Source organism: Amphiprion ocellaris, chromosome 1 (assembly GCF_022539595.1).
Source record: "Amphiprion ocellaris isolate individual 3 ecotype Okinawa chromosome 1, ASM2253959v1, whole genome shotgun sequence".
In the NCBI taxonomy this organism is placed as follows: domain Eukaryota; kingdom Metazoa; phylum Chordata; class Actinopteri; family Pomacentridae; genus Amphiprion; species Amphiprion ocellaris.
The window spans coordinates 11646515-11670949 of NC_072766.1; the positions used below are offsets into that span (position 1 = coordinate 11646515).

The following is a 24435-nucleotide window of genomic DNA, read 5'->3' on the forward strand; positions in this document are numbered from 1 at the left end:
TGTTCTTCTCTCATTTACTTGGGTTTTTCCTGTAATTTATCACCAAAAAGTAAACATTGCCGACTCAATAATTAATATTTCAGTTATTTAATATTCCATTTTTGGTAGTTACATCACTAAATTCTGAAGTAGATGCTCTGTCTTTGTTTTATCTTACTATTGTTTCAAGCACCCTCCTGGATAATCTCAATCAGCACTCATCCTGATTGTCAGCGTAGATATTATCAGGAAACGACACACAGACACACACCACCAGATGGAAATCCTTAACAAACTACTCTGGTTCTAAATTTCCCACCACACTTTGACTGAAGGAGAGCGGTTAGATCAGAGGGGAGGGAGGGGCAGGATACTGAAGTACAAACAATGGTCAGCCACAGTGAATCACAGAGCCTCTCTCAAAGACCTAGGATAAGCAGAGCAGATTAAATAAACAGATAACTCTGAACGTTTTAAGAGCTGGGGATAGAATATGCTTGGTTGATGGAGGGCCTCTTAACTCTGCATTGCTCAGAGCACCATGGCAACTTCAGAGCGTTTGCACTGTTGTGGCTATGAGAGCGATTTACTGCAGCAAGCTCCAGCCAGATATATATACACCGATATTTATTATTGACAGGGGTTATGTTGTGACTTGTCTTTCACTGAGCCTAAAGATGGTGCAAGCAGTAGCAGTGATGATGTCTTTGTATAACAGAATAAGGGTAGGGTAATGTTTAGTCAAAGTATGTTGAGACATGCTTTTTAATCCATTTACAACAGTAGAAGTGTTTGAAAATGTTAGAGGTGATCAGCTGGTGTCTTTGTCAAATTGGTTGTTCTGCAGCTCTGATGATCCTCAGACAGCAAATCAGAAAGGAGGAACTCTTTCAATGCAATTCCCACAAAAGAGCGAGGGGAAGGAACTGAAGATCGTCGTCCAGCCAGAGACTCAGCATCGAGCTCGCTATCTGACTGAAGGCAGCAGAGGGTCAGTGAAGGACCGGACTCAGCAGAGCTTCCCTACTATTAAGGTAAGTGTAAAACCTCTGACAAAGTTTCTATAATGAACTCCCTAGTCAGTGTTTTGACTTTACTCCTATAGTGTGCCTTTATTTAAGGTTAAGTTAATGATTGAATTCTTGCCAGAGGCTTTGAAATACATAATATATGTCTAAGCTTTGCTATTCTTAGAGTCATAACAACAGGAGGGCAAAAAATGTCAATATTGAAGTGGAAGAGTAGAGGTCATTGTGTGTCAAAAAATGCAGAGTTTGCACACAGAGGCTTGTATGCTTTCTTTGGATGTCCCAAACAGAGTCTGTTGAAGCTGATTGCGTACCTTTGCCAGGTGTAATCCAGTGTTTGTTTTTGTATCTGCTCTGCACTGTCACTGTAGAACTGTTGAGGCAGCAAAGTTTGAACAGCCTTCAAACAGTCACTCTCCTTTGCCAACATAAATATAAGGCTTCATATTTGGTGATATTACTTGATTCATCCTCTGTGGATCCTGAGTATCCACAGCAAAGCTGATTAAATTCAGGCTACTACATTTGAGTTATTTTATACAAAGAAAGATTTACTTTAAAGCAGCACTAAAGATCAACTCATGACAACCGGCCCATTAGATTTATTTTAGATCTTGTGTTCAAGTGGATATCTACATGGTGGTGTAGGATACAGAGCCAGAGAGCAGCTTCTCCTTGCTATTTGAGGAAATAATCAGCCACTCCAGACCATTACAAAGGAACCCAACTTTGATTTGAGATAATTTGTAAAAATACGGATGCAAAACTATATTTGGGACTGAAACTGTAAAGCAATCAAGCAGAGACATGGTATTGCGTTTGATTTTTTATTTGGCCAGTTTGTTTTTCATTCCTGCCCCAGTGACATGAACATGGGAACAAAGTCAGTCTTTGCTGGCTTACTCACTTTTCAGGCACTCTTGTACTGTCAGAGGAGCAGGTGAATCCAGATACTGAAACCTGGCATGTTAACAGCAGATGATAATAAACACAGACAGGCTTTTAAAGGATGATTACACATGAAGACAGGATGAAATGTGGCTGATAAACACGCAAGGACTAATCAAGGGAACCATTTTCAACAAGCAGAAAACATTAAGCTTAATAAAACAAGAGGAGAAAGGTGAAAGGTGGCAGGGTTTCATGAGATACAGCAGAAAATCACCTCATCATTCTTGTAAGTTTGAAAAATTAGTGATTCATGAATTTCTGAGCTCAGTCTGTGTTTTCCTACCATACGCTCTTACTCACAAAAATATTTACTGTCATCTGATTCCTCACCTTTTTTCCTTTGTACAGCTGGAGGGTGTGAATGAGCCAGTGGTTTTGCAGGTGTTTGTAGGAAACGACGCTGGCCGTGTGAAGCCTCATGGATTCTACCAGGCTTGCAGGGTCACCGGTCGGAACACCACGGCCTGCAAGGAGGTCGACATTGAAGGCACAACTGTCATCGAGGTGGCCCTTGACCCAAGCAGCAACATGACACTAGCGTATGTAGTTTTCTTGAAATTGAAATTGAATTGTTTCAGTGATAAATTAAGGATTTCACATAAATATGTGAAACAAAGTCCCTATTTTAGTCCAAGTGATTCCCTTATGTATTTGCTTTAAGTTGTTCTTCAAGATAACTTAGACCAAATCATTACCAAAGCATTTGCATAATAGATACACATGAGCTATAAGGTAGATAGATACGGTACATAAATACTTCATCGAGCCCCTTGTGGGAAGTCACTTGTTTCAGTGATGGCTGACGTATTTAGCTTTATAAAGAGCTGCTAGTTTACTAAACACTGGGAAGTTTGTTGTTCAAACTGCAACTTGAAACAAGTCCAAGCTTGTCCAAGCTAACCTCGTCTCTCTCTGCAGGGTGGACTGTGTTGGGATCTTGAAGCTCCGTAATGCTGATGTCGAGGCTCGTATTGGTGTCGCTGGTTCCAAGAAGAAGAGCACTCGAGCTCGGCTGGTGTTTCGGGTTAACATCCCCCGTCCAGATGGATCAGTGCTCACACTACAGACTCCCTCATCTCCAATCCTGTGCAGTAAGTCAGTCTCCATATGTTTGTCTCTGTGGAAACACTAATCTATGAACTTGTATATTTGTTGAACCTCTAATATTATAATGTGTTTGTAGATAATTAGACTGTTGCATAGTTTACTGCTTAACAGTGACACCATTAAACCAACTATGCTACAATTCAATAGATTAAATCGGGGAGAATTCACAGTTGACCTGCAACATATTTAGTTAGTAATTTCCTTTATACTGTAAGTTGAGCTATTTCTTACTTTCTCTTCAACAAGAGAGGTCCGGTTTCTAAACTTTAAGAAAGACTGAGGTCAGGAGACTGTTGTCTTTTGATGTCAGCATTTGGAGACAATGTGTAAAGATACCCCGTCCGATTCAGTTATTGAATAATGCGTACAGTATGAGGGTGTGGTTGGTTTCATAAACAGGAAAGACGCTTAAGGCCATAAGAAAATATCTGTGTAAGTGGATTTGGGAGAACTGCTTTGAGAGGGACAGGGAAGAAGGAGAGGGAAAGGACGAAACAATAGAGGTGTGTGGACTTCTATTGTTTACACAGTGCCAGCATGCAATCCAGGGAAATATCTTTCCACTAAATAAGAAAAAACAGTAATCCTTCTTGGCATCTGTGTGTGTGGTGCCCAGTAATGAAAAAGGTTTGAGAAATCTGTGAGAGGGAAGTGGGTGTGGTCTTGTGCTTTAGCATGTGCCAAGTCCTTTTACCATTTTAACGGCCTGTGAGAAAATACAAGTAAATGTTAAAAAACAATCTGAGCAATATAAGCCATAACATTTGTTTCATATTTAAGAGATCACGGAGTTTAAATATGATTGATTTTAGCATTCAATCCAATACAAGTGGCAGAAATATCCTTGTACAGGGTCCAAGAATGTCTCTTTAGCATGTCAAAAGGTCTCATAACTGCTAATAAAAGATAGCTGAGGTCGTCTATTTTTATTTAATGCAGCAATTAGATTTGACCTTGTAGCTGCATGCTTCCAGCAAAGTTACTGAAGCTGGAAGATGTTTGTTGAGGCACACTTTGCTTCAGGCTTTAATAAAGTGCTGAAGATGTTAATTTTACATATTATTAAAAACATTTCTATTGAAATGAAAAAAAAACAATAGTACACTAGTCCAGTTAAATAAGCAATTGCTTATTGTGAGGTTTAATCAGTGACATGTACATTGTCGTCTGACTTTTCTAAATCACTGGGAGCACTTTTTTTGTAGTCATTCGAAGAGGAACTAATTTGTTGGTAAAATGTAATGAATTCCATCTTCAAAAGGCAGCAAACGGAAACTTTTGGACACACATCCAGATAAAATTGTGTGAGGAAACACTTGCCTCTATGCTGTTGGAGTCGTAAATGTCAAAAACGTTAAAAAAATGAAATCACTCATCAGTACTCTGTGTATCTACTCTGTTTTTAGCCCAGCCTGCAGGGGTGCCTGAAATACTGAAGAAGTCGCTGCACAGTTGTTCAGTGAGGGGAGGCGAGGAGGTCTTCATCATTGGCAAAAACTTCCTCAAAGACACCAAAGTCGTATTTCATGAAAATGTTTCCGGTAAGAAATCCACCCTTACAAATAGGTCTGGATATGGTCATTTTGGTCTCATCTCTTTTTAATGAGGTATATTTCTCACTAAACACACAACATCCTCTCTCCGGTCCAGATGAGAAATCGTGGAAGGCAGAGGCTGAAATTGATATGGAGCTATTCCACCAGGTGAAATGTCTTTCTTCTTGTGTTATTTCTGTACCCAAATAATGAATAGAAATTGCTAATGAGCTGAGTAGATAGACACAGCCATTTCAGATTTGTATGGGGCTTTAGATGTAATCATCTTAAATGGCTGCTGGTTCAAAGGTTTGAGTAGTCTCATTGTGTTCTGACCTAATTACACTCAGTCTCAGAGGCCAACCTGAGTGTGTCTCAACAGTCGTGTTTGAACCTTTGCCCTTGTAAATTAAATGGCCATAAGTAGATGAACTGATGAACCTGCAGTCTGGTGTCTTGCAGTGTTTTAATTAGACTCTGGAGATTTCTATTCCTACTTCTGCTTGAAATGTATAATTGTGCCTTCAAGGCCTAACAAACATAATGACTGAAGTATCTCAGCTATTCTATTCTGCCTTTCTTAAAATGCTGTGTATTTTCAGAGAGTTTTTTGAAACCTGCGTTGTTTAAGCTGGATAGTAGTCTCAATATTGAGGTTGCACTATATTTCTCAAAAGATTTACCGCCACCAGCTGTTGGTTGGTGGAACTGTGTGAAACTGAGGGATACAACTATTGCCCCTCTCATTTAATAGATAAGATGTTCACTGAGTCACAATGTTAGACAGATATGAGTACCTTTATTACTATTATTATTACTGATAAAAAATTTGAAAGGGATGACGCAACAGATAACAGCAGGACTCAAAGTTGTAATTTTGATGTTATAATGCAAGTCCTTGCACAAAAATGCTTAATATTCGTCTTGTAAATATAATACACTCATTCTGTTGCAGTGTAATTCAATACACATTCAATTTACGTCCATGTGCAGTCAAGGAATGGAAATCTGTTACCGTTCTCTATCCTTTTGTTAATATCTCATCAAATTTCCCTGTTGACTAAAAGATTTCCTCAAATTCATATGTTCAGATAGACTTGCTATTGTATTCATTGTTTTTTGACTTTATTTTGTTATTTTACAATCCTTCCCAAGAATCACTTGATAGTGAAGGTTCCTCCATACCAGAACCCAGCCGTCACGTCTTCAGTGTGTGTGGGAATCTACGTGGTGACGAACGCTGGGAGATCTCATGATGTTCAGCCTTTCACCTACACTCCAGATCCAGGTTTGTTTAAGTTAAATTTGCCTGTTTACACAAGTTCCTTTTGATTTGCCTCTTTTTACAATCAACTGATAAGAAGGTGACCGTGAAAAGGTAATCAAGGCTCTTGTTAGTTAACATCCAGATTACTAGGCCATTATTTGCAGAGGGCTTATTAGATTTACATGTAGGTACCACAACTGGGTCATTCTGTTGAAAAACAAGCTGTATGGTAGGTCAATATGATAGAAGAAAAGTTTATTTTTCTACTACAGAAACAGGGGCTGCATCAGTGCTTTCTTGAGTTTAAAAGGCCTCATTCAAATCTGTTGTCACTGTTACTCAACACCTCCACCCCTACAGCTCAGTTAATTCACAGCAAGTATTAGCTTTCAAATGTACGGCACACAGCAAGTTTCTTAACGTGGCAGACTCCTTTCAGAATTTTCATTCATTAGCACTTTCATTAATTTCAAGGTCCTTTTGATACTTTGGGTAAAACATTGAAAGATGTTTGTGTGTCCTTAGTGCCAAATTTACCTTCTTTAAACAAATTTATTTTATTGCTATGTGCACAACCTTGCAGCAAAAAATGAAGTTCCTGTGAAGAAAGAGGCACCTTCTCCAGTGAAGACTTGCTCTTTTGATGAGCAAATTAAAGGTTACTTTCTTTATTTTTTACTATTACACACAAATCTTAATGTTTGCGCTATGTCTTCTCTGTTTCAGATGGAGAAACATTTGTAGAAGTAGACTGAGATTAGGAATCACCCATAAGGCTCTGTTTGTCTCCCATTCAAAAGCTGCTAATTTCCTTATATCCGTTGCAATAAACTCAAGTGCCTGCACATTTCACTGTCTAAAGAACTAAAATCATAATATAATCCTTACTTGTGTCCTGCAGTTCTAGATGGTGCCTTGATGTCTTCAATGTTGCCTTTAGTGAAGAGAGAAGATGTCACTCCAATGGAGGTGACAAGCAACCTTCAATCTTCTGGAGTGTTTAAGGTGAAGTATTGATCTATGTGCTCATTAAATGCCTCATTGCGTCATTAAAAATACTCTGAGGTTTTCTGATATTGCAAATTAGGCATTCAGAAAAATTCAGTCTGTGTCATACTTAATTTTCCTTAAGAAATCCATCTTTGTGGATGGAGGTTTAATTTAGAAAAAAAAAGTAGCACAGTAATGATACATGATACAAAAAATCATTTTGTTTTTGTTTTCTATGTTGCTAGCAGACTGGTGACTTGTGTCCAGCCCAGCAGAACTCAGACATGACGGCAGGACATCTAAATAAAAGCAGAGCATTCCCCAGCAGCCTGGCTCAACCTGCAGGCGATCCTGATAAAGGCCAGAGTCCTGTTTTTACCAACACTGAGCCCTTAAGCACCATCCAGAAGCAGGACATTGCTACCAGCAGTTCGTTCTCTGTGCCTGCAGACTCTCTACTTCAGCAAAGCTCACAGCAGTTTCTTCTGGAGCCCAGAGATGGCCTGAGGCAGGAGAGGCCAGGCAACACTTCTGGAGCTGTGTCGAGGTTGTGTGGGGAACCTGCATCCCAACAGCAGCAGCTGCCGATGTTCCCTCCAGACGAAGTAGCCCAGCTGGAGGAAGCTGTGAGACAACTTAAAGCCAAAGGCTTCTGTAACTTACCGCTTCAGTCCGACAGCTCTATAGCCAAACAGCAGCAGCAGCATATCCAGCACCAGCAACAGATCCAAAAACAGCAAATCCAACAGCAACAACAGCAACAAATCCAGCAACAACAGTTTCAACAGCAGCAACAGCAGCAGGTTTTGGAGAATTTACAGCAGCAGCTGTTTCAGTCACAGATTCAGATGCAGTGCAGCATGTTTCAGGATGCCTCCCAGGGCAAGAATGCTGAACGTCAGGGATCATCACAAGGAGTGGTGCCAAATCAGGGGTCTCTTTTCCAGCCGACCCAACAGCAGCAGCAACAACAACAGCAGCAACAGCAGCAACAAGCAGCGCTTTTTCAGCAGGCAAATGACCTTCTTTCGATTCAGACCAACTTCCTCCAGCAGTCATCCTCTCACCCTTCACCACCCATGTTCCATAATCCCAGCTCATTGGCTGAAACACAAGATCCACAGGGAGCTCTCTTTCAGAAACCCTCCCAAGAGCAGGTCCAGGCTGCTCTCTTCCAAACCACCATGACAGTGCTTCAGTCTCCAGAGCAGCAACCCTCAACCCCTGGACTTTTCCTTCCCCAGACCCCGCTGCCCTCTCAGCTTTCAACCAGTAGCTCTCAACAACAACAGCAGCAGCAGCAACAGCAGCAACAGCAGCTGGCCTTCCTCGGTGCTCTGCAATCTTCTTCCCCTGAACCACAGTCAGTATTTCAGACCCAGACCCAGATCTCCCCCATCCAGCAGAGAAGCCCTCTGGAACAGCAGCAGCCCTCCCAGCCTCAGCCCCACACACAGCCAGCCCAGCCGGCTTCCATGTTTCAGACCATCTCCCCACATCCATCTGCAAACACACTCTCTCCAGGCCAGCAGCAGCAACAGCAGGCCGGCCTACTCTTTTGCAGCAATGCCATGTCCACACCAGACCAGGCCTCCGGCCTCCTGTTCAACAGCCAGGGCCAGATGCCTCCCCTGACCAGCAGCAGTTTAGTTTCTCAAGAGCCCCAAAACCCCTCTATGCTCTTTTCCCAAGCCAGCATGGTGACAGTGAACCAGCAGGATCGCTCTGAGCCCATGGCCTTAGGAAACCCCACTGATCCACGACAAGTCATGTTTCAGGAGCAACAGCCGATGCAGCTCGGTAACAGCAGCAACAACCGGCAGGAACAGCCTGTGGGCCTGTTCATGCCTCAGTCCAATATGGCCTCTCTGCAAGGGGGACTGGCTGCTCAGGAGCTCGCACAGTCAGCCATGTTTGCCTCTCAAAATGGTGTGGCAAACCTCCAGACAACCACCTCCTCCCCTGTTCAACAGCCGGGAACTCTGTTTCAAACCGCTGTAAGTGGGAGCATCAATCAGCCCAGTCGGCCTCAAGAACCAGGCCTGTTCCTCTTCACTATTCAGAACGGTGAGACATTTATTACCCAGGTATGCACTTTTGAAACTGGTGAGACAACAGAATCAACAACAAGAAGGATGAACGAGTTCAAATCACCTTTTAGTTAACAAAAGAAGAAAACACACCCACAATTACCACCCAACCCTGCAATCCCCGTAGTTCTAGATTGTAGTAGCTCTTTGTCTTGGTTTTGTCCAAAAGCAGCAGGCAACTGTTTTCAGGCCCCCCAAAAATTAAACAAAACAGTTAGTAAGTAGCTGGTGAACATAGTAGAGCATTTATCAGCTGTAGAGTCAGGTATTTCCCTCAAGAGTTGGTAGAAAGCAGGGAGTGAAAATTCAAGTTTGTCAGATGACCAGAATCATGACTTCAATCTTTGTGTAAAGAGACAGCATCAGCTTAAAAGGAGGGATGTGTTCTGATACTCATACTGTACTATTTAGCATCAAAGAAAATGATTTAGTATATCTCAATAGACAGACAGCATGTCAAATGCAGTATGACAAAAATACCAGTCCTACTAGCTTTGCTTTTTGCAGTATGCAAACCAACATGCTTTACTCTTAGTCCAGACTCCCAAACCCTGACAGACACATCTCATGTCACAATGTCTTGTGCAAGTTTAAACAAGCTTCAGTCGCAGACAGAGAACACAGACAGATAACAGCTCTTTTGACAGATTACAGAAGCCACAATGACAGATGGCATCAAGTGTAACCCTTTCTTATCTAAATCACATATTTTTTTTATTTCCTTTAAATATCACAATACAAGTGTGATCGAGCAAAGTTAAATTCACAACGTAGTAACAAAATTGTTTGTCCCAGTTGTATGCATACTGTACGCAGCAGTGTGTTCACAGCTTGTTTCTTCTGCCCTCTATTGGCCAAAATAAATTCATCAGTAGGTAGTTTTCACATGAAGAAGTGAGTTAGCAAATGGGGAGTAAAAGGAGAACCTTTATATTTTATTTCAAAAGTGAATCATCATGCTACTTTGCAACTTTCACTTTTCATTTGTAGTTTAATGTTATTGCTTTATCTAGATTTAAAGACATATTTAAATTTATGAATATATTGTTATTTATCAATTATCTGTTATTTGTATCGGCACTATATATTTTCTTTTTATTCCTGTTTTTCTCCAGTTAAATATAGAATAGAATTTCTGTATGGCTTTGGAAAGGCTACCTAGATCTAACTGAATTTAATTCAATCAATAATTATCCTACAGAGGAATCATCATTCATTTTGATATCTTTATTATTGTACACTCTGATGACCAAAACATATTTAATACATGTTTTGTGAATTAGTTGTTATTACAGTTAGGACAACGAAGCTTTCTTTCACCATTGCAACCACATTTGAACTTTGCTTAAGTGCTTAAGCACAGATACAAAATCCATCCATCATCTATACACCACTTAATCCTCATTAGGGTCACGAGGGGCTGGAGTCTATCCCAGCTGACTTAGGATGAAGGCAGGAGACTCCCTGGGCAGGTCGCCAGTCTATCACAGGGCTACATATAGAGACAAACAATCACACTCACATTCACAGCTACAGACAATTTAGAGTTACCAATTAACCTCAGCATATTTTGGGACGAGGCCGCACAGTGGTTAGGTGGTTAGCACTGTTGCCTTGCAACTAGAAGATCCCCGATTCAAGTCCCGGCCTTCCCAGGATCTTTCTACATGGAGTTTGCATGTTCTCTCTGTGCATGTGTGGGTTTTCCCTGTGTACTCTGGCTTCCTCCCACAGTCCAGAAACATGCTGAGGTTAATTGGTGATTCTAAATTTTCCGTTGGTGTGAATGCTAACAGGGCTAACTACCGAGCCACTGTGCAGCTTTATATAGTATATTAAATAAAATATAAAATAAATGAATCCCATGATTCTTGTTTATGAACTCACTTTGCTTTTTTGTTTTTTGTCTGTTCCTCCCTTGCAGAATGTGGCCAGTTGATGAACACTCCTGGAAACACGCTGTCAGATCAGATTATAGCAATCAGCCAGTCTGGTCAGAACCAAAGAGAGAGTGATGCACACATCCAGTCCCTGCTCAGCCAGTCGCTGTCTCAGTCTGGATCTGTGCAGAGCAGCATGTCGGCCTCTCAGAACATGGAGAAGATTGATGACCTGCTGGTCAGCCTGCAGGAGTCGGGTAGCAATTTAACTCGCTCATACTAACCTTCTTACGGTGCAGTGTATGTTTTTCACTGCTAAAATCTGGAAAGGTTGTACATTGTAGACAAAAATGGTTCAAATATTATCTGTTAAAAATGACATGCAGGTAAACATTTGTGAATAAGCCCTGAATTATGTGCTCATATCTGATCACTAAATGTTTTTTCTTCTGCTCATAAACACATGATTTGGTCTTCTTCAAACATTTTAAAGTGGCCTTGTTGAGCCAGTCTCATCTTAAAAAAAGAAATGGCAGAATATGTGACATAAATGCATGGCTGTGAACATGAAGACAAACTAAGATAAACTTCAGATCCGGATAAATTCAGCATGAATTTGTTTTGGAATTTTTTGGCTGAGCCAGTTGGCCAAGAAAAGTGAACTACTTACATAGTGACTGATTGATTCCCCGTTTGTAAAACTTATGTGAAAATAAAGATAAAATAGAGACTCCAGGCGAGAATAACGTGAGAAATTTCATCTTTACTCTCCGATGAGAGAAGTAGAATTTGGCTCTTGTCTTCAGCTTTCTGTCTGGAGAGAAAATTACATATCAGGCTTGGGATTCATTTAACTGTTGTTTTTATCTGTATGTAAGTTATCAGCAGCACCTTCCGATTCTTGTGTTGTTTTCTAAAATGTTCTCCAAAGTGTTTAGTGGTTTCCATGAATAGTGTTCCCTTTAACACTTTATTTTGTTATCTTGTTCCATTGAGGGTGGAGTGTATGGGATGTCAAGAAGGCTTTGACAAAGTATAGCAAGTATGGATGAGTACAGAGAAGACGTTGAAGGTAGCCGCTGTAGACATGGTGTGAAATTATTTTCACCAGACAGTACAGAAAGGGTTAGAGAAGTAGAGAGGAAGCAGAGAAGTGAGAAGTGGACGGAGTATAGATATGAATAGAACAGTGAAGGTCGATCATGTGTATGGGTGCTCATAATTTCAGTGTTGTAGCAGCTAGCTTGGACCTGACAATATGAATAATTTCACTCTAGGTGCCTCTGATGGACCTAGAAGTGACTTTGGTGTCATTAATGACATGATATAAAAGCTCAGATGCTCAGTAGGCATATTATACATGTGTTATTTACAGAACTAAAGTAATGTTGTACATTCTCCTAAAGCCTGGATAAATTAGTCGCTTTATTACAATCGTACCTATAAAATAAAATTTATAGTTCGGCAAGTGCGATGAAGAGACTCACCTTCAGCTGGGAAAATAATCTTTCATTATTCAGGACATTTTTTATTTCCACCACAGTCTACAGACAAGACTGTAATGTGGGTAATCAAATATGTGTTCAGACTAACATATTTTATTACGTTACAAACTGTGGTGGTGGAGATAAAAACGAATACTGACAGACAGACGTACTTCCATGTATAATCGGCACTTTTTGATGCTGTTCTTTGTGACCACTTTTCTCATCGAGGGTACAACAGTCCCACAAGAGTCCGTTCTTTTTTTCTGCCGCCTCTCCCTCATTGTTTACAGTGAAGATATTGCGGTGCATCTTAATGCCAGTCATGTTACAGCTTTCACTACTCATTCCCAAAAACCAAATGAGGAAAAATGCGGATCAAGACGTTTTCATTCAGTCAATGTAATTTCAGTTGACATGTAACTCTTATTTAAATACATGCGCCTAGAGTAGAGAGGATAGAATGTAATATATTATTTTCATCATGAGAGATCATTATGTGTTTTTAGTGTCATTTTTATGGCTTCTTTCTGCGTCAGGCACGCATGAACTGGAATAGTATTCTTAAACCAGCTAGAAAAGAGCCTTTTCACCAGTTTTATAAATGTGATGGATTTAGTGAATGTCAAGGAGAAGCAACAGTTCAATGCTGTAGCTGCACATCTCATCCAGGTTATGGTATTAACAGGCAGGAATAGAGCCCATTTGACATGTTTTCTTGTAAATGCAAACTGTACAATTTTTACAGACTTATTGTCCTCGTCTGTAGATGGCCAGTGGCCTCAGGACCAAAGTTTGACTCGAATCTTGCTTTGCATAAATCCTGATGACAGGCCAGTTTTATGGCTCGTGAACTTTTCTTTCTTTTTAGTGACTTGCGGCTTTAGGATGAGTATAGACAGAGATTATTTTTTGTCTCCTCAATATGTAGATTTCATTGTTAGGCATCCTACTGTCACGTTTTTGTTTGTGTTTTGTGTTGTATTGGCAAAAAAAAAAAAAAAAAACACATTTGTGTCATGTCTAGGTTCACTGTAAGTGTATGCACGAACAAGGGGCTGGTCTCTGACGGTGACAAAATTAGCTCTGTTTTATGCCTCATTGTTTGTCTTGTTTTCTGTGTACAGTTTGTTATAAATACATTAACACCGTTACATTTTATACACTTCAAAATCTGAATTAGCTGTCGTTTTATGATGGAGATTATGTAAACTTGACTAATGTGATTTGTGGAACTACGGTGTGCCGGTTTGAGCAGTCTGAGTGGTTTTAAAGGGACCCTACTCCTGAAGGAAACCTGACTTTGGAGAAAAGAGCTATCTGAGATTGGCTTTCTTCAACTTGTGAAATAGAAGAACTAATATTTCCATTGTTGAGTATTTATGATTTTATTTGCTTTTGTTTGTAGAAAGACTCTTATCTTTTTTTTTTTTAATTTAGTGCCTGTGCCTCTTTTCAGAGAAGCAAACCTAATTTATTTGTGTGTTGGTTGTTTTCAAAATTGTTTTCTGTAATCATGGTTTTGTTTCTAACTGTACTGATGGCAGCAATGTGATTTGGCCCTGACACCTTCTGATACTTTAACTGGCACCTTGTGATGTTGGTGGTGGTGCCTTTGAATTAATAGCGTGCATCATACACGATAAATGAAATAGAGATTATTGTGCACAGTTACCCCTTTTGACGTATTAGACGATGTAGATATAAACATTAATGTATATATCACATGTTTGTGGCTTGTAATTGGACTACTGGCCCTGTACTCCTTTTTGACCAAATAGGTAACAGCAGAGCAAAATACCACCAAACTGTCGGACCAACAAATTTAAGTATTTAGGACTCAATGTGCTTATATGGTGGCTGGAAAAGTTTTACTTTTTCATACAGAATGTTTTAATGCACAAAGTGGGGAGGTAATTACTTTTTTGAAATTACAGTTACCTCATTCGTGTATTTACAACATCCCTGGAGATCATAGATATAGGAATGTGACTAAATACATAGTCATTACTAATTGTATGGAAAATAGGCAGATTGTTGTGAGAAATTCCAATTTTTCTCAAGATGCCACAAGCTCTTTCTCTGTTTATTATGTTAGAACAAGATGTGGGTTTCCTGTAACATCACTAGTTAATTTATTATCATCAAATTAAGTCACAGGTGTTCAGACAGTTATTTTTTCCCTAAAATGTCATTTAAGACACTAATAGAGATTGTACATGTGCCTTGAGGAGATGCTGTCGTCGCAATCAGATTGATGTTTTACCATTGTTGCCTGTTTAACATCTCGCTGGCCCAGCCAGTGATGATTAGCCCTCATTAACTAGAATATTTTAAGCCATAACACTTTAAGTGTGCTTTAAATGCTCGACAACGGTGACCAGATTAATGTGGTTGTAGTGGATAAATGTGTTGTGCAATTTCTGTCATGCATCTAACTTGTTTGTACTGAAGTATCCATTGCATTTATGTTGTTCAACGTAGATGCAGACAATTTTTCTCTGAAACTGCTATGCAGCTAATATACTTTAAATGTAGATCTATTAGTTTTTGAATATATATTTTTCTATATAGTGTCTCCTGTTTTCAACATAAAGGAGAAACCAAAATAGATGTTCTTTCTATTATTTATGTTGCTTGTTAAAATTTTCTGATGCTTTGAGTGCTGCCTGAAACTGATTTTAATTCTTTTACTCAGTTAAAATGCAAATTTTTCCTCTCAACAACCATCTGAGAGAAGGGGTCACTGAATGTTTGTTCACTTCTATCAAAGTGAATCATTCCTCTAGTGAACAGCCGAAGAGGGAAAATTTGCCTTTTTGTTTCTAACCATGTGAACAATGTCAAATAATCACCCTAAGAAAAACAACTGTCTATGTATTTGACTTTTGTTGGGATATTTTTATTCTCTTGCAATTAAGTTTCTGTAAACTTGCTGCTGTCTATATTAAACATATATACTTTAAATGTTAGTTGAGTTTTTATTTCATGTTTATGGTGGTTTATGGTTTATAACATCTTACTTTCACTTGTAACCATGCTGAGACCACTCCCCTCACACAGCTGAAGTCCCAGTCCCATATCTAAAAAAAAAAGTTCTCCAAACTCATTTCACTTTCACTTTAGTGTACATATAGAATTCATATTTTATCTTCTGAAAACATGTAAAAGGTGCCTTAATTCAACTACATTATCTCAGCTTGTCTGCAGCTCTTTTTTTTTTTTTTCAAAGAAACCTCCTAAAGCAAATAGTGTTTATCTTTTGCTTTTAGAGTAAAACAAGTCAACGGGATAAAGACCCTCGCTATCTGTCTTTGTAAAGGCTTCTGCAAAACCGTGGGAGAACCAATCTTAGCTCTGAGTTTGTTGAAAAAGAATGACCTTTTAAGTTGGAAACCCAGAGGCATTTATGTCAGCATCTGCATGATGGCATTATCTCTGGCTTCTTAATCTGCTGCCAGCCTCAAACACTGGAGGCCACAGTATACATCTAATTGAACATAATGATATGCACATATTCCTTTCATTTCTTGTGCAAAATAAATGAGTAGCATTACATTGTAAAGAGGGATTTCAAAATGTGATGCAGCCTTCAGGTTTTACATCATAAAATTTGGCCAAATTCCAGTAGGTTTTAGGGTTATTGTGTTAAATATAACATAAAAGCAAAGATACTTCACTGCCTATGTGGGATTAGGGAAAACATGCAGGCTCAGTTTAGAGATATACGAGTGTGACTAAATACACAGTCATTACTAACAGCATGCAAAAGAGGGAGATCGTTGAGAAATGTTTACATTTTTCTCTAAATGCCACAATTCTTTCTCTGTTAATGACATTGAACTAGATGTGGTTTTCCTGTCACATCACCGCTTAATATATTATCAATAAATTGAGTCACAGGTGTTCAGAAGGTTAAACTTTTCCTAGAATGACCTTTAACACAATAATAGAGGTTGTTCGAGGAATTGTTGAGTTTTTATTTCATCTTTATGGTGTAAGAACACAATGCACACATTGTTACTATCTTACTTTCACTTGTAACTGTGCCAAGATCACTCCCCTCACACAACTGAACTCTTATCCCCATGACTAAACATATTTTCTCCAAACTCCTTTCACTTTCACTACAGTGCACATGAATAATTCATATTTTATTTACTATAAGTTTTAGGGTTATTGTGTGAGATATAACAGTAAAGCAAAGACATTTTACTGCTTGTGTGGGATTTGGGATAACATGCTCGGTTTAACATTAAGTTGAGGAGAATCATTTATTGATATCGATGCCAGTCTATCTACCCATCTAACGTCCCCTTATCTGTAATTAGCATAAATGCGAAGATAAAGTCTCCCGTTGACCAATGCCAGCGAAGTATTCTTGTCTTTACCTCTGATTGGCTTGTTTCCGACAGCCAACAAACGCAGCACTTCGCTCTCGCGTTTTGCCGCTGCGCCGTCAGTTGGTCTTTCGGGGCGCAACATCGACAATATGGCTGACGTGACAGAGGTGGACGGCGAGCAACTCAGCAAAAAGTGAGCTTATTCATTTCTTCCGCTTTATTTTAAACATCCCCGGCCTCCTGTGCGATGTTTTGTCTGCAAATATGTTGTGCTTTCGAGAGTTGTGACCGTTTCAGTTGGGCAACGCAAAGCATCAGGTCAAGATGATGAAAGCGAACTGAAAGTCCCATATGGTGGCTCCTTACGAGACTACCCTTCCCAGGATTCAACTCGTTTTTTGTCGCTGGTAGTCGTAGTCCTAAACATGAGCTGAAACCATCCGCGGTGGCGCGTTTTTCCAACTGGTAAAACTACAATATCCAAAATGCATTCGACGTAATGTCCTCCTCACATTGATCTTGTAGTCGTGTGGTTTCTTTTTTAGTGTCAATTATTATTAGTTTTTAATGGATAATATGTGTAATGGTGGTATTTTATAAGCGAACAGTTTTGTTAATATATATTAAATGTGTGTGAAACTGTCAAAACGCCTCCTAAATTATGATAACTGTGTTTTAAGTCGTTCGTCCTGACTTCCTGTACAAGCTAGCTGAGTAACTGCCACACTCGCCTGTCCAACCGCAATAAATGTAAACGTAATTTGGTTATAAATTTACTACCATCTTACTATTACTTAAGTCAGTTTATTTTTGTTTTTATCTCACTGACTGGATACGTGTCCCAGCCGTGTTGCGTTTTCCCTGGTGGACAGCCTCTGGTGTCTATGCTGTGCACTGTCTTTGTGTATACTGTATGTCTATTTTCTCAGGTTTGTCTGCTGATTGTGGCAGTCAGTATGCTGTGTCTGGTCAGGGCAGCCAGGCAGCAGCTGGGCCAAGCCTTTGGGGTCAGGGGACAGTGGTTAAAATATGCGCCCCCATGTACAGCTGCAGCCCCAGCTGAAATTTACGGGATCCGTTGGCGAGGTGACAAAAGGTTGGTGGCTTTTCCATTCCTGTGAGAAAAACAACCAACCTTTTGTCATCATGTGGTCCTCCCTCCCCTTCCTGCATGGTTATTTGTTGTGATTTTAGTTTCAGACACCAGAACAGAGTAAACTGTACATTGTGGTTCTATCAGAAGTCATGCATCAGTGTGTGATTGCCAATCTTGCACTGTTGTTGCATCATTAACAGAAATCTATAATATCTAACCTATGATTCATCATGGACTCCTCCTTTCTTTCTTATCAGTGAGCTGAAGAGGCGAATGAAAGCGGAGAAGAAGGCAGCAGAGAAAGAAGCCAAGGTCAAAGACCAGTTGGAGCAAAAAACCAAATCCAATGACCAGGGAGAGCCCAATGCCGCTGCGTTGGATGAGGAGACGCTTGACCCAAATGTGAGGTTTTTGTATGGACATTGTACCTCCTCCTTTGCTTATCAAGCTTTTATGTGTCTCTCTTTTTATAATAAAACTAACATTTGTTCCCCTGTAACATAGCAATACTTCAAGATCCGCACTCAGGCCATCCAGGAACTCAAGGGCACAGCAGAGGACCCATACCCACACAAGTATCATGTCGACTTGTCACTTACAGAGTTCATTGAGAAATACAACCATCTACAGCCTGGAGACCAGCTGACAGATGTTGTTCTCAATGTGTCAGGTACCAGAAATCGTTTATGATCCCTGTTTTGTGCATTATGCAGCAGTAGATCTCCTGTTAAACTCAATATGTTTGGCAGGTCGCATCCATGCCAAGAGGGCTTCTGGTGCCAAGTTGATTTTCTATGACTTGCGAGGTGAAGGTGTTAAGTTGCAGGTTATGGCAAACTCAAGGTAATGAATCGTTACTATGATCAAAAAAATATAACTTGTCCCTGTTTGCTTTACCCTTTACTGTCAGTTTTATTTTACAGTACAGTCACCATCTGCAAACGGATGCAAATATATTCAGGGTGGCATGCATTGAGCCACAAACATTTCATGTTTACAAAGTAGAATACTTTGTGAGTTGATGAAAGAGTACAGTTTTCTGTTCAGTTTTTCTGATGTCACACAGTCAGTCAGCTGTTTGCAACGACTTCAGAGTCAGTATGAGCTGATAATTCAGCCATCACCAAGGTTACATTATTATGTGATGTGAAACTTTGAAAAAAAGTCACTTTTTTATTGTGAAATATTATGTAGTATCTCTTTATGTGAACACTGTTATTACCATTGAGTTGATTTCTGTGTTTCTTCTTTTACTCTGTTAGGAACTACAAGTCTGAGCAGGACTTTGAGGCCATCAACAACAAGCTGCGCCGTGGTGACATCATTGGTGTCCGTGGTAACCCAGGAAAGACCAAGAAAGGAGAGTTGAGCATCATTCCCAGTGAGATGTTCCTGCTGTCGCCCTGCTTGCACATGCTGCCCCACCTCCACTTTGGCCTCAAAGACAAGGTAATGCCCACCATTATACTGCAGTCAGCATAAACATACGGGGATGAGTGTCAGTGTAGGATAGTGGCACCTCAAACAAAGCATCTCAGCTCATTAAATACAAACTTACCCCATCTTTGGACTGTCAAACACAGTCCAGTGTTTGAGGAGCTAAGCAATCTGCCTCTTTATCTACCTTTCTCCCTCCTGTGCATGTGCAGGGCTGTCACATTTCTAAGATTTAAGCCACATAATTATTTTAGCTTCATTTACCTGGTTTTATACTGGTGAATAGAAATCATTCTCACGATTATGCAAAATTGTTGCAGAAATTTCAAAGTTAGTGGGTCAATTTCTAGATGTGAGACATAGTTTATCATAAGACGGATCTCTGCTTTACTCTGATGAGCTGGTTTCTTAGAATAGTGCCAACAATTCCCCAGCACGGCGTAAGTGAAAGTGCAACTAAAGAATACATGAAAATTTCCATTACATTACACAGAAAGTTAGAGGTTGCCGCCCATTTGTCCTCTCATACTGAGAGTAATTTAATCCTTCTGATCTACAACTACCATGTTTACAAAGTTCAAGATCACTTATAATAAATACTTTCATTTTCATATTTTCCAGCCCTGACTGCAGTGTAAAAAAAACAGAACCTCTCAGAGTTTCTCACTGTTAAAAAGACAGTCATATTACTCTGAATGGTTGTGGCAGTAACCACTGTTGTAGTAGCATTCTTCACAACTGCCCACCACTTCTCTTTTTTTAAAGGAAACACGATACCGCCAACGCTACTTGGATTTGATTCTCAATGACTATGTGAGACAGAAGTTTATAACTCGGTCCAAAATCATCACATACCTGCGTAACTTCCTGGACCAGATGGGATTTTTGGAGGTAAGAGTTGGCGTTTGTAATGTATGAAGACACTGATGTCAGCCACATCACGCAACTATTCAGTAAAACAATATATTTAAGTGTAATGCAAATTTCTGTTTGAATTTACCATAAATAGACATTTTATAAAATAATGTTCCTGCAGTTTGTTCTGTCATTTCAGGCAGTTAAAGCCTGCTTTGCTGAATCATATTTGCTGCTGCTTCTATAGATTGAGACCCCAATGATGAACATTATTCCTGGTGGAGCAGTGGCCCGTCCATTTGTCACTCACCACAATGAGCTGGATATGAAACTCTACATGAGGATCGCCCCTGAGCTCTACCACAAGGTAATTTCCTTTTCAAGAGTCTTCCTTCCCTTTCATGTGTTGTCATAGCTGTCTGTCAGTGTTTAGTTGAGTCAGCTTCTATTTGAATTCCTTACTGTGAATATGTTTTTTTACAAAAAAATATCCAAATATTTATGCTGTGCTTCATATCTTTCCCACAGATGCTTGTGGTTGGTGGGTTAGACAGAGTGTATGAAGTCGGCCGTCAGTTCAGGAATGAAGGCATTGATCTTACTCACAATCCAGAGTTCACCACTTGTGAATTCTATATGGCATATGCTGATTACCATGACCTCATGGAAATCACAGAGAAACTGCTCTCAGGTAAGTTATAACACATAGTCTGCCCTGTTTATTGCCTCTTGGTTTGTAGTAATTTGCTTTAAATGTCAAGGACTTGCACGTTCAAGTGTTAAATGTCAGGAGTCAGTTATGAGCTGGTTGGTGGACAATTGAAGTTCTTAATTCATGTGTCCTTGACAATGACTCTATGACAGCAGGAAACCTCAATGTCTTCACAGTTCTGTCGTTTGTTAGATACTGAGACAAATGAAAGGTGTCCTATGAACAAACTCTGTGTTTGCTTTAGGAATGGTGAAGCACATCACTGGAGGATACAAGGTGACTTATCACCCTGATGGTCCGGAGGGACAGGCCTATGAGATTGACTTCACTCCACCGTTCAGAAGATTGAGCATGACACACGACCTGGAGAAAATTATGGGAGTGAAATTCCCTCCTACTGACAGCTATGACAGTGATGGTAAGAATCTGTGGAAATGTAGAGATAAACTTTACTTTAGAAGACCATTTTAGCATTTGTTTTTTTTCCCTTTTATTTGGCTTTGAGCACAGCAGTAGTTGATCAGGCATGTCAGATTCCATTATGCACAAGTATTTAGCTCTTTCACCTACATTACATGTTGTGTGTTTCTCTGTCCTCAGAGACACGTAAATTCTTTGATGACCTGTGTACACAGAGAGGAGTTGAATGTCCTCCACCCAGGACCACTGCTCGCCTCCTTGACAAGGTGCTCTATTGGTGAACAGCGTTCTGTTGTACAGTCTACTGCTGTCTGTCATGTGTCTTTACTTCGGCCTACTGATGACTTTTTTTCCTTGCAGTTGGTTGGAGATTTCCTAGAAGTCACATGTATCAACCCAACATTCATCTGTGATCACCCTCAAATCATGAGTCCTTTGGCAAAATGGTGAGTAAAGTCTTGTTTTGCCTTCCTGTTTATGTATAAATGTTGATACTGACACTGCCTGTATTGTTCCAGGCACAGATCGCAGAAAGGCCTAACGGAGCGTTTTGAGCTCTTTGTGATGAAGAAAGAAATCTGCAATGCTTACACTGAGTTGAACGACCCGATAAGACAGAGAGAGCTTTTTGAGCAGCAGGCCAAGGTGTGTGGAAAGCCTAAACTGACTTGTATTTCCCCTTCTGCCTTACTGCATTGTCACAATATCTAAAGGTTTAGACTCTGTACTGTTACAGTGAATATATTACAGCCTGTAAATCTGTGCATGTTCAAAATTTGATCTTTTTTCAGGCCAAGGCTGAAGGTGACGACGAAGCCATGTTCATCGACGAGACCTTCTGCACAGCACTGGAATATGGTCTGCCTCCAACCGCCGGCTGGGGGATGGGCATCGACCGTCTCGCCATGTTCCTCACTGACTCCAACAACATCAAGGTAAAGGTGTTACAGATGCACAATGGTTCAGTGGCCAATATGCTTCTGATCTGCACATAACAAAATGAAAGTATATTTTTGCTAGTGTCTACCAGCCTCCATTTATATCCATGTACGAGGGGGAAAAGCCTCCACTGACAGTTTTGTTCTTTCATAGGAGGTGCTGCTGTTCCCAGCCATGAAGCCTGATGACAAGAAGACAGCAGGGCCTACAGAGGGCACCTCCGTCTAAAGGTGTGGCCTCTGACCTCTCCTGCTATCACATCTCTGCAGGAGTCAGTATGAAGCAGGATCCTTTACCTCAGTGTGCTCATCAGTCGAGTCTGCAGGTTTTGTGTTTTATCAATGTTAGTATGTCACATGTTGGATCATTACAGCCATTAAGGGAAAATCTTGTCTCAGTGACATGATTGACAGGTAAACAGCGATGAATGCTTTGCTTTTTCTTTTGTATTTCTTACACTTTTGCCATCATATTTGTTGCATCCTCCTCGTTTGACTGTAAGGAGACATTTTAATCCACTTTGTCATCCAGACAGTAAATGGATGGTATTTGATCAGGACGTCTTTTGTTCTACGGTTGAATGCAGACTGGATGAAGTACTTGTGAACATACAGAAGGGGGTGCTTGATTCTGGCAACCAAATATGCAGCATATAATGAAAAAACTCAAACCCCTCTAATATGTGAAATGTTCTCAGTACATTCATCTGTTTTTACCATGTCTGCAAGTATTTCTTCTCTGAGATTTTACAAAATGGTCTCCACTGATTCAATATTTCTCTGCCAAGAAACCGGAGTATGTTTGAATAAAGTGCATATGAATCTACCTTGCTCATTGTCTTGTGATGTTTATGGAAAAAGCTAAGCTGATCTTAAACACCTGAATCTACAATGCAGATCTTTGTCCTGTGTATCATGTACAGTTTGAGCCATCCCTGGGATCCTAGAACCAGTTCATAGGTCATATGCGGAGATACAGCTTGTCAGCAAGGTGAATTTAAGATTATACAATGCTCTCTTTATGCTATTAATACAATTCTCCTTGATTCTTGGTGTTAAAGGGATATTTTAGCTGAACAAATAGCTTGATGTTGCATTAATTTATACAAGGAAAAATAAGCAGAAAATTATAAATATATGCACTGTTTTTCATTTGTCAAAATGGCAAAACAAAAGGCTTTGTGAGACATAGTTCATCATAAGACGGATCTCTGCTTTGCTCTGATAAGGTGGTTTCTTAGAATAGTGCCGACAATTCCACAGCACAGCGTAAGTGAAAGTGCAACTAATAAATACATAAAAATGTCCATTACAGTAAACAGGAAGTTAGAGGTTGTCACCCATTTGTCCTAATGAAAGTAATAAATCCTTCTTATCTGTAACTACCATGTTTAACAGGCATTTTGAAGGTTAAAAAACACTTATCATAAATACTTTGATTTTCATATTTAACAGCCCTGACTGCAAGGCCATAAAAGCAGAACCCCTCAGAGTTTCTCAGTGTTGTAAAAGTAGTTTCACTGTGAATTTAGTCACAGCAGCTTGTGTCAGTGGGAAGACAAACTGTCTTGTTGATGCAACAGCAGTAACCAGTGCAGAAGCATTTTTCTTCACTGCTGTCCACCAGTTTGTTTTTCCAAAGGGAACATGATGCTGCCAGTGCTACTGTAAGCTGGTTTCTTTAGGGTGACCAAACATCCTGTTCTCCCAGGACTTATCCTGTTTTCACGTCCTGTCCTGGTTGTTTTTTATGAAGTGATGAAAATGTCCTGGTTTTCACTGTTCTTCATTGGGCCACTAAATTGAACTAAAACTAACAAATAGTTTTTTGTAAGTTTGTGAGAGCTATTTTTGGTAAAGTTGGATTGCTAATATAGCAGAGGTATTTTTCAGTTGTTTTTTTCTCTAATACAGAAGAGATATTTCTATATTCATTAGGGTCCGAGCACCGAATGGTGCGAAGACCCTATTGGAATGCAAGGAATTATTCTTATTCTTATTATTATTATTCTTCACTCTTCTCCCGTCTTTTGAATTGCCTTTTTGGCGGCCTTATCATACCCCAAAACGTGTGAAACTTGGCATGCTCATCAGGACTGGTGAAAAATTTGATATTTTATGGGAGTTGTGCATGTGTGTGGCAAAATGGCTCCATAGCGCCCCCTGGAAAATTGAAAATTTGGTCATTAGGCCAACTGGCACGATGTTTCATCTACAGCTACAAAATTTTGTATGCACATTCAGCACATCAGGAAACCCAAAAAAGTCAATCATGACCATGCCCTAAACCCAACAGGAAGTCGGCCATCTTGAATTAGCTGTA

General features: G+C 39.9%; 2 protein-coding genes across 7 annotated transcripts in view; both read left to right on the forward strand.

Annotated features, from left to right (window-relative positions):
- Window positions 1-15278, forward strand: part of nfat5b (nuclear factor of activated T cells 5b) — a 38229-nt gene extending 22951 nt beyond the window's left edge. For all 5 annotated transcript variants that reach the window (XM_023273272.3, XM_023273273.3, XM_035949536.2 and 2 more), the window contains 10 exons: window positions 827-1013; window positions 2307-2497; window positions 2877-3049; window positions 4472-4606; window positions 4716-4768; window positions 5756-5888; window positions 6451-6525; window positions 6769-6872; window positions 7106-8924; window positions 10872-15278. In XM_023273272.3, the coding sequence (XP_023129040.2) occupies window positions 827-1013; window positions 2307-2497; window positions 2877-3049; window positions 4472-4606; window positions 4716-4768; window positions 5756-5888; window positions 6451-6525; window positions 6769-6872; window positions 7106-8924; window positions 10872-11110 (3109 nt within the window). In that variant the 3' untranslated portion in view covers window positions 11111-15278. The remainder of the gene's footprint in view (window positions 1-826; window positions 1014-2306; window positions 2498-2876; window positions 3050-4471; window positions 4607-4715; window positions 4769-5755; window positions 5889-6450; window positions 6526-6768; window positions 6873-7105; window positions 8925-10871) is intronic.
- A 1419-nt stretch (window positions 15279-16697) lies between these two features.
- On the forward strand, window positions 16698-22938 carry kars1 (lysyl-tRNA synthetase 1). 2 transcript variants are annotated; one of them, XM_023273280.3, is made up of 15 exons: window positions 16730-16847; window positions 17584-17750; window positions 18008-18152; window positions 18255-18420; window positions 18500-18593; window positions 19013-19199; window positions 19953-20078; window positions 20290-20409; window positions 20571-20733; window positions 20999-21172; window positions 21355-21440; window positions 21535-21620; window positions 21693-21819; window positions 21966-22109; window positions 22267-22938. In XM_023273280.3, exons 2-15 carry the CDS (start codon window positions 17611-17613, stop codon window positions 22339-22341), a joined length of 1833 nt encoding a protein of 610 aa, XP_023129048.1. In that variant the 5' UTR covers window positions 16730-16847; window positions 17584-17610; the 3' UTR covers window positions 22342-22938. The 2 variants fall into 2 exon arrangements, with proteins under 2 accessions (XP_023129049.1, XP_023129048.1); XM_023273281.3 differs by lacking the exon at window positions 17584-17750 and having other exon boundaries at window positions 16698-16847.
- The last annotated feature ends 1497 nt before the right edge of the window (window positions 22939-24435 follow it).

Excerpts from the sequence above, each read along its gene's own strand:
- kars1 (XM_023273280.3), top strand. The coding sequence starts at position 17,611 with ATGCTGTGTCTGGTCAGGGCAGCCAGGCAGCAGCTGGGCCAAGCCTTT. Across the intron at positions 18,421-18,499 it reads TGTTGTTCTCAATGTGTCAG|GTCGCATCCATGCCAAGAGG; the intron begins GTACCAGAAATC and ends TATGTTTGGCAG. Across the intron at positions 21,621-21,692 it reads ATGAGTCCTTTGGCAAAATG|GCACAGATCGCAGAAAGGCC; the intron begins GTGAGTAAAGTC and ends GTATTGTTCCAG.